This window comes from Oppia nitens, unplaced genomic scaffold (assembly GCF_028296485.1).
Source record: "Oppia nitens isolate AA-2021 unplaced genomic scaffold, nextdenovo-longstitch-racon4-pilon3 scaffold29_pilon_pilon_pilon, whole genome shotgun sequence".
Classification (NCBI taxonomy): domain Eukaryota; kingdom Metazoa; phylum Arthropoda; class Arachnida; order Sarcoptiformes; family Oppiidae; genus Oppia; species Oppia nitens.
In genome coordinates this window covers 851,374-860,446 of record NW_026533209.1, presented here as the reverse complement: position 1 = coordinate 860,446, position 9,073 = coordinate 851,374, and the positions used below count along the sequence as shown (strand labels likewise).

At 30.2% G+C, this 9,073-nt stretch overlaps 3 protein-coding genes across 3 annotated transcripts; all 3 read left to right on the top strand.

Annotated features, from left to right (window-relative positions):
- Positions 1–3,041, top strand: LOC128954741 (zinc finger protein 91-like). Its single transcript, XM_054300337.1, has 2 exons — positions 1–1,287; positions 1,726–3,041. Exons 1-2 carry the CDS (start codon positions 15–17, stop codon positions 2,946–2,948), a joined length of 2,496 nt encoding a protein of 831 aa, XP_054156312.1. The 5' UTR covers positions 1–14; the 3' UTR covers positions 2,949–3,041.
- Positions 3,042–3,931: 890 nt separating this feature from the next.
- LOC128954740 (zinc finger protein 184-like) lies at positions 3,932–5,131 on the top strand. The gene has a single exon (XM_054300336.1). The coding sequence runs from the start codon at positions 4,022–4,024 to the stop codon at positions 5,129–5,131; it is 1,110 nt and encodes a 369-aa protein (XP_054156311.1). The 5' UTR covers positions 3,932–4,021.
- Positions 5,132–5,689: 558 nt separating this feature from the next.
- Positions 5,690–7,681, top strand: LOC128954797 (zinc finger protein 62-like). Its single transcript, XM_054300397.1, has one exon. The coding sequence runs from the start codon at positions 5,784–5,786 to the stop codon at positions 7,653–7,655; it is 1,872 nt and encodes a 623-aa protein (XP_054156372.1). The 5' UTR covers positions 5,690–5,783; the 3' UTR covers positions 7,656–7,681.
- The last annotated feature ends 1,392 nt before the right edge of the window (positions 7,682–9,073 follow it).

The following is a 9,073-nucleotide window of genomic DNA, read 5'->3' as shown; positions in this document are numbered from 1 at the left end:
CTTTAACTGATCACATGTTTTACAGTCATAAAAAACGATTGGTATTTCAAGATAATTGTATTAATCAACAAAACACTGATTTGCAGACAAAGAATGATTTGAAGAAAAACAATTGTCAACTGAAAGAGCTAACAGAAAGAAAAGACAAAAATGAAGATAATTTGAAATCCATTACAAATGACAAGACAGTCAATAGTTCTTCGATAAGTAATATCCAAAAAGATCCGAATCTTGTGTTTCAGTGTATAGACTGTCAGCAGATGTTTACAACACCTAATCTTCTGGCAGATCATGTGTTTTCAGATCACAAGAAAGTTCTGTTATTACAAGTTATTCCCAGTTGTGATCAACAAATATCTATGAAAACGACTGACACAAGTCAACCAATAAGAAGAAATATAAATATAAACTCAATTAATGACAAAAACAATGACCAGTTAGACAAACAACGGGTAATTCGGTCTAAACCGGGAGGATATAAGTGTCTGAATAGTGATTGTCAGCAAACAATGCGAACACTAAAGCAGTATCGTAAACATCTGTCCATTTGTATGATCACTTGTCCTCAATGCCACAAGAAGTACAAAAGTCAAAAATCCTATGACTATCACCAATTGGCAGCACACGGATCCGGTTCCGAAACGATGTACAAATGTGATTACATAGGTTGCAACTATCAGTCGGTTTCACCGAGATCGGTTAAAACGCATAAAAACAGATACCATACTGACAGGACATTTGTTTGTAATATTGACGGCTGCGGTAAGTCATTCAAAACGAACGGTGCTCTCAAATATCATCGGGAGTCACATTCAAAACTTGAGATCTATGTATGCGATGCCGACGGCTGTTCCAAAGCGTTCAAACATAATTCACACTATAAACGTCATTTGGCCGAACACCGATCGGAACCGACACTCAAGTGTCCTGAAAAGGATTGTCGGCGATTTTTTTATACGGATAGAGATATATATAGACATCGTATCGATGATCATAAACGTAAAGTTAAAAAAAATTTGATTAGACCATACAAACGGTGCGATTGGCCCGGTTGTGACTATTATGGTATAGAACTGATACGGCACTCGCGTGTCCACACGGGTGAGAAAAATTTTCATTGTGATTGGCCTGAATGTGGTAAACGATTTTCCGAGAAACAAAAACTCAATCATCACATGAATATTCATAACAATGTTAAACCATATGCTTGTCGTTGGCCGGGATGTGAGTACCGGTGCGCTCATCATTCAAATATTAATAAACATATGAAACAAGTTCACCATCAATAGAGGATAATAATAATAATTATGATTTAATTTTTTTAATTAAAAAATAATAATTAAAAACTAATATTTTTATACTGTAAAAAATATCTCTTAACATTTGTTATTTATTATTGTATTAGTTGTATTAATGCTATCATTAATGATAAATAAATCTAATATGTAATAATTATGATTGAATTTTTTTTATTAATTTTTAAATATAGATATTATTAATATTATATAAGTTTAATATTACTGTATAATAGACTAAACAGTAAATACAATATATTTTTTGTGGTATTTCAATGCATTGACAGTCCCTTACAATCAATGTTTACTAACAAACAAAACATATGATTGAAGTGTTAGTTAACTGACAAACAAATTATTAGTCAATTGAATGTCAATTGTATTACAAATTAAAACAATTTATTGAATGAATATATTGAATGAATGATGACATCAATGGTTGTGACAATTGATGACATTTTGGATCAGTTGTGGAATGAAAACAAACGACTTGTCGATGAATTGTTGTTTGCAAACAAATTGAAGATATTTTTGATGAAATTATTTGACAAATATAAAGAAATCATTGATGGAGAAGACAAACATGAGTTTAAATTATTAGAAGAAGTGCTGAATTGTAGGATCAAATTGAAGTCAGAAGAGGGCAATAACACACATATAGTGGTGACTAAAAGAAATACAAGAAAACAAACAGTAAGTCCACCAATACTTGACGACAATAAGAGAAAAGATGACAACAAAGTGACCAAAAAATATAAGACAAATGATTTGAAAGTAAAGAAAACAAAGAATGTCCAGAATATTGTCGCCAAAGAACTGAAACCATGGTTTAGATCTAATAGATATCACTGTCTGAATAGCGATTGTCAGAAGACATTCACTACAATTCGCAACTATAAGAAACATCAGAAGACATGTATAGTAAAGTGTGGATTGTGTCACAAGAAGTACAGATGTCAACAATCATATGTTTACCATCAGATGAGAGCACATGATATCAAATCAGAGTTTATGTTCAAATGTGATTACGATGGCTGTGACTATCGGTCGCCCAAAGAGTATATGTTACGCAAACATATGGTTAAACACTCGATTGACAGGCCGTTTGTCTGCAATATCGACGGCTGCGGTAAGTCATTCAAAACCAGTCACACTCTTGATATCCATCGACAGATCCATTCGGAACAGCTTTACATATGCAATGTCGACGGCTGTGAGAAACGATTCAAACATAAATCAGCGCACAGTCGTCATTTGGCCGAACATAAGTCGGAACCGACGCTTTGTTGTCCAGAAAAAAATTGTTGGCAACTGTTTTACTCGGATATTGCCATTAAGAGACATCGCATTGATGTCCATAAGCGCAAGTTTGGCATTAGTCGGGAAAAACGATACAAACGATGCGATTGGCCCGGTTGTGACTACTATGGACCGTCAGTGATGCGCCACAAGATTGTCCACACGGGTCAGAAAAATTATCAATGTTTTTGGCCACAGTGTGACAAACGCTTTGCCGAAAAGTGTAAACTTGATGAACATATGAATATCCACAATAATGTTAAACCGTTTGAGTGTCGGTGGCCAGGGTGTGACTACCGAAGCGCCAGTCATTCAAACATTTGGAAACATCAGAAACAAGTGCACCAAAAATAGTGAATAATAATAATAATAATAATAATTGATATGAATTACTGTTTTTTATTTAAAATATTTATTTTACAATTATTGTGTGAATATAATTTTATTAAAATTTTTTTATAACATGTATTATTTTTTTAAATTTAACATCAATTACATTGATTATAAATTTATGTATAAATCATTAATTAATAAATATGATAATATTAATTATTTAACTATTGATTTTTAATGTAAAAGCTATTTTTATCTCTATCTATGTTTTTAATAATTTAAAAGTATTAAAAGTATTTAAAATTAATTATTGTTTTCAATTAAAGCTTTTAATAATTGTACTCTTTTTTTGTAAGATTTTAAATAATTTATTATTTTCAATGCATTAACAGTCCCTCGCAATCAATGTTTACATAACAAACAAAACATATGATTAAAGTGTTATAAATATTAAGATAAATATTGAATTGAATTTGAATTATGTTTACAATCATTGAGTGATTGTATGAATACATTGAATGATGACATCAATAGTTGTGACAATTGATGACATTTTGGATCAATTGTGGAGTGAAAACAAACGACTTCTCAAAGAGTTATTGTTTGCCAACAAATGTCTGAATATTTTGGATGAATTGAAAACTGAATTGAATTTGATTTACAAGAAGTTTGAGAAACAACTCATCACTGAAGACAAGTTCAAACATTTGAGACATCAATTGAATTATATTTGCGATCAAAGACGAGATAAAGGATTGCATTTAAATGATGTCAACTTAGATGAAGATAATGAACAAAGTTATGAATCAAAGACAACAATGAATGACATAATCAGTGATGATATGAGTGATACACAAGATTTTGACAATGATTTGGATGAAGACGTAGATGAAGATGAAAGACAAGACAATTCCAATACATATATTAATATAGAGAACAATGAAGTGATGAATAATAGGATCCAATTTAATGATAATATCAGATGTGAAGAAAATAAAAATATAGTTCAAATAAATCAATCAAATAATACAGAAATTATAGAAAATGAGACCAAAGATGACCACATATTAACTGAAGACAGAGATAAAGATAGTATGAAACATCAGTCAAACAATAAGACAATTAATCTTTCATTGATTTGTAATAAAAAGGATAATATTATTGAATACAAGTGTCTGGACTGTGACAACAAATTTTTGACACGAAATGGTTTAATGGATCACATGTTTTACAGTCATAAGAAACAATTGGTATTTCAAGATAATTGTATTAATCAACAAAACGCTGATTTGCTGACTAAAAATGATTTCAAGAAAAACAAGTGTCAACTGAAAGGCCTAACAGATAGTGAAAAGAAAAACAATGAAATACTAATAAAAACAAAGAGAAAACAACCGAAAAGTCGAAAAAGAAAATCAATTAATGACAAAAACAATGACCAGTTAGACAAACAAAGAGTAATACGGTCTAAACCGGGAGGATATAAGTGTCTGAATAGTGATTGTCAGATGACATTCAAAACGAGTCGGAAGTATAAAAAACATCAGATGACTTGTGTAGTCACTTGTCCTCAATGCGACAAAAAGTACAAATGCCAGAAATCATATGTCTTTCACCAAATGAAAGAACACGGATCAGGTGTGGAATTGCCGTACAAATGTGATTACAATGATTGTAACTATCAGACGGCTTCATTGTATTCATTTAGGTTTCATAAGTTAAGTAAACACACGACAAACAAACAATTTGTTTGTCCGATCGCTGACTGTTCCAAAGCATTCAAATTTAAGACACAATATAACCGTCATTTGGCCGAACATCGATCGGAACCGACACTCAAATGTCGCGAAAAGGATTGTCGGCAACTGTTTTATACGGATAAAGAAATTTATAGACATCGTATCGTTGATCATAAACGTAAAATTAGGAAAAAGCCTAAACCATACAAACAGTGCGATTGGCCGGGTTGTGACTATTATGGACAAGCACTGGCACGCCATAAGTTAGTCCATACGGGTGAGAAAAATTTTCCGTGTCATTGGCCTGAATGTGGTAAACGGTTTACCGGCAAACAAAAACTCATTGAACACATGAATATTCACAACAATGTTAAACCATATGCTTGTCGTTGGCCGGGATGTGAGTACCGGTGCGCTAGTAATTCAAATATTAATAAACATATGAAACAAATCCATCATCAATAGTGGATAATAATTATAATTATAATAATTTTAATTTGATTTATTAATAAAATAAATAATTTAAATCGTTTTTTGAAATTGATATTTACTAAATATATCTAAACATTTATTATTTTATTAGTTGTATTCATACTAGTGGTGTAAGTTGAGCTCAAAATCTCATCTTATCCCGTCTTGTCCTGTCCTGTACTGTTCCTATCTTATAAATAAATTAAATATCAAATAAATCTTCCCGTCCCGTCCTGCAAGATCCTGTTAAATCTTGTCATTGTATATACAGTATTATATAACATATAGCATACATTCAGATCCTATATTCAGATACTTATATTAAAATATTAATATATCATTTATTTTTATAATACAAGATATATAATCGACAATAAATAAATATATATATATATAATATTTAAATTTGAGTGTTTTTTCTATACATAAATAATTGTTGCCATATTTTAGTCCTGACCTGTAGTGTTTAAATTATTTTAATAATATCATATTTTTAATGTATTGACAGTCCCTAGCATTCAATGTTTACATAACAAAACAAAACATATGATTAAAGTGTTAGWTAACTGACAAACAAATTATTAGTCAATTGAATAGCAATTGTATTACAAATTAAAACAATTTATTGAATGAATGTATTGAATGAATGATGACATCAATGGTTGTGACAATTGATGACATTTTGGATCAATTGTGGAGTGAAAACAAACGACTACTCAAAGAGTTATTGTTTGCCAACAAATGTCTGAATATTTTGGATAAATTGAAATCAGAATTGAATTTGATTTACAAGAAGTTTGAGACACAACTGAACACTGAAGACAAGTTCAACCAATTGAGACATCAATTGAATTATATTTGCGATCAAAGACGAGATAAAAATTTTAATCAATTAACTGATTTGTGGCCACAAAATGGGATCCAATTGATAGATAAAGTTTATGAAGAAGACAGTCATGTCGTGGATATTAAAACAGAAGACATTAGTGACAGTAGAGAGCAATTATTTAGTCCGTCGATAGGTTTATGTAATTCAGATGATATTAAAACAGAAGATAACCAAACATTTGGTGATAATTATCATAAAGTTGTTGAAAAAGTAGTATATGAAAGCCTGACATCGACAACAACAACAACAACGACTGCTAAAAGACATAAATGTCCCGAAAATGGTTGTCAAAAGTCATTCAAATATTTCAAATCACTTGTCAAACACCAGTCACGATGCAAAGGCAATGTGACCACCGATGTCGGTAACAATGGCCACCAATTTTCTACCAACGAGWCTTCCACAWCAACAACAACAATAAGTGATGATAAGTTGTTGACACAAAACAGCATTGATGTAACCGCTTTGGATGAGAAACCTATTGCCTGTCTTTACACTGACTGTCTGTTTAGGTGTCAGACAGATGCAGATCTTCGGCAACATTTGGCTGTTWGTCACTTAGCCGATGACGAAGACAAGCCGTTTGTCTGCGATCACATTGGATGCCATCGAGCKTTCAAATCAGAGCCGTCACTACTAAGACACAAATGTAGTCACAAAAACGTTGCAAAGATTGTCTGCAAGTTTGATGATTGTRRYCAACGATTTAAGACACAATTAGCTCTGAAAGTTCATTCGGCAAAACACAAGCAAAATTCGGGTAAAAAATCTCGTACGCAAAAGGCTAACCAAAGTGGTCGACATAATCGGATAGCGGCTGACAATTCCGCACCGAAAGCTAAGAAACAATCGGTTGGCGGACCGAAGAAACGAATCCGTAAATTTGACAAAATCTGCGACTTTGCCGACTGCGACAAAGCCTATCAACTGTACTGCGATCTGAAGAATCATCAGATGGCCATTCACGGCAAAAAGTTTAACAATTCAATCAAATGCGATTACGACGGTTGCGATTTTGAATGTTTCGGTACCAGTCGTCTCAAACAGCACGAGAGGAAGCATTCAGTTGAACGACAATTCATTTGTACACACGATGACTGTCGTCGGGCACTCAAAACAAAACAAGCATTGGATATGCATTTGAGAACACATATCGATACCGGTGTTGTCGTTTGCGATGTCTGTCACCGACCGTTCAAAGATCCCCGATCATTGAAACGACATATTGCTCAACACAAAAGTGAACCTACACTCCGGTGTCCAGTCAAACGGTGTACCGAAAAGTTCTATACGAACAGCGAGATTGTCAAACACCGTATCGATGTCCATAATTACAAACGTGTCTACAATCGGGTACAGGTCGGGTGCGATTGGCCCGGTTGCGAGTGGATTGGCATACATTTCAAACTGCATCGGAGCACCCATACGGGTGTAAAACCGTTTGCCTGTCATTGGCCACAGTGTAACAAACGGTTTCGTTTGGCGACATTTCTCAAAGATCATCTGAACATTCATAATAACTTGAAGCCGCACGCTTGCCGGTGGCCAGGTTGTGAGTACCGATCAGCAAACAATGCTAATATGATTAAACATATGAAACAAGTGCACCAAAAAGCGGTYCAACCATAAAAAACAAAAAATATTTATAARTAMTTATCGGTATATTTTGTGTTTTTTAAGTGATTTTTTTAATTATTTTTAGTTTACCGGTAATATTTTTTATAATAGTACTTTATATTGTTAAGTATAAAAGTGCTTGTATTATGTATTGCCAATATTTAAAAACTTCATAATTTAATTATAAAAGTAGATATTACCGGTAAATTATATTATTATTTTAAACTTAATAATAACAATTTTTGTAAATTGTATTTTATAATAATGTTGAAATTATAAGCATATGAGCTTTGGATAATAATAAAAATATCAATTTATTTTCCATTTATATATATATATTATTTTCGATTTATTTATATTTTCGAAATTAATTAAATTATTATGAAAAAATTATTATTTAATAACAATAACATTTTGATGACAATATTTTTCATAAATATCAATAAAATTTCTGTTTCTATTATTTTTTAATTTATTTTTAATTATTTTATTTTACTTTTATATAGCAATACTACCAAATTTCTATTTATAAAATCTTATTTAAAATATTTTGTTAATAAAAATGTGTGTTTAATTAATAAAAATACTATTGTGAACTTTTATTATCTATAGAATATAATTTATGATATACTGTTTGATACAGTAGTATAAATTTATATAAATTATCAACTTTAATTATATAATAAATTAACACTTTTTTTAATTGAACGACTCTCCCTGTTTTTATATTATAGATACTATTCCTCTCTATACAGTACACTACAGTGTAGTTACAGTATTATAAATTATGATAAATATATAATAATGTATAAATTTTATGATAAAATTATATTTGTAATCATTACGTTTAGTTACCTTATAAATTAACTTTTCATATCAAATAATATGATACAGTATTATACAATATATATATATATATATATATATATATATATATATAATAGTTTTCTAATAACAAAATTGCTAATCATCTTAATATTACACTTTTTGCACTGACACTTGAAATCAATTTATTTATTTAGYTTTTATTTTATTTATTACTTGTATATGAGTTAATAGTTTTATATTTCACTGTAAATGCTTTATAGTATAATCAATAAAAAAAAATTATAAAAAAATTTATTTACAAATCAAAGTAATATATGATTTAATAAAAAAAAATGAAGTATAGTATATACTATCATATATACAGGTCATTGATAATACAGTATTGTATTTATTGTATTTACATATGTATTAATGTTTGATACGCTTTTTATATGACATTTAAATTGAATAATAATATTTAATATTTAATAATAATAATAAATTTATAATGTTATAATTTTATACATTACAATGTTATCAGGAAAAACGTGAAAATGATTTTATTTATATTATAATTATTAATATTTTTTTATTAATAGTTGTGTTTCAAATCTCTATGACAC

What these genes read in the sequence shown, in the direction of transcription:
- LOC128954740 (XM_054300336.1), top strand. Translation starts at nt 4,022, where the DNA reads ATGAAACATCAGTCAAACAATAAGACAATTAATCTTTCATTGATTTGT.
- LOC128954741 (XM_054300337.1), top strand. Translation starts at nt 15, where the DNA reads ATGTTTTACAGTCATAAAAAACGATTGGTATTTCAAGATAATTGTATT. An exon ending in GAAACAAGTTCACCATCAAT is followed by an intron (nt 1,288 to 1,725) that starts AGAGGATAATAA and finishes AATGAATGATGA; the next exon opens with CATCAATGGTTGTGACAATT.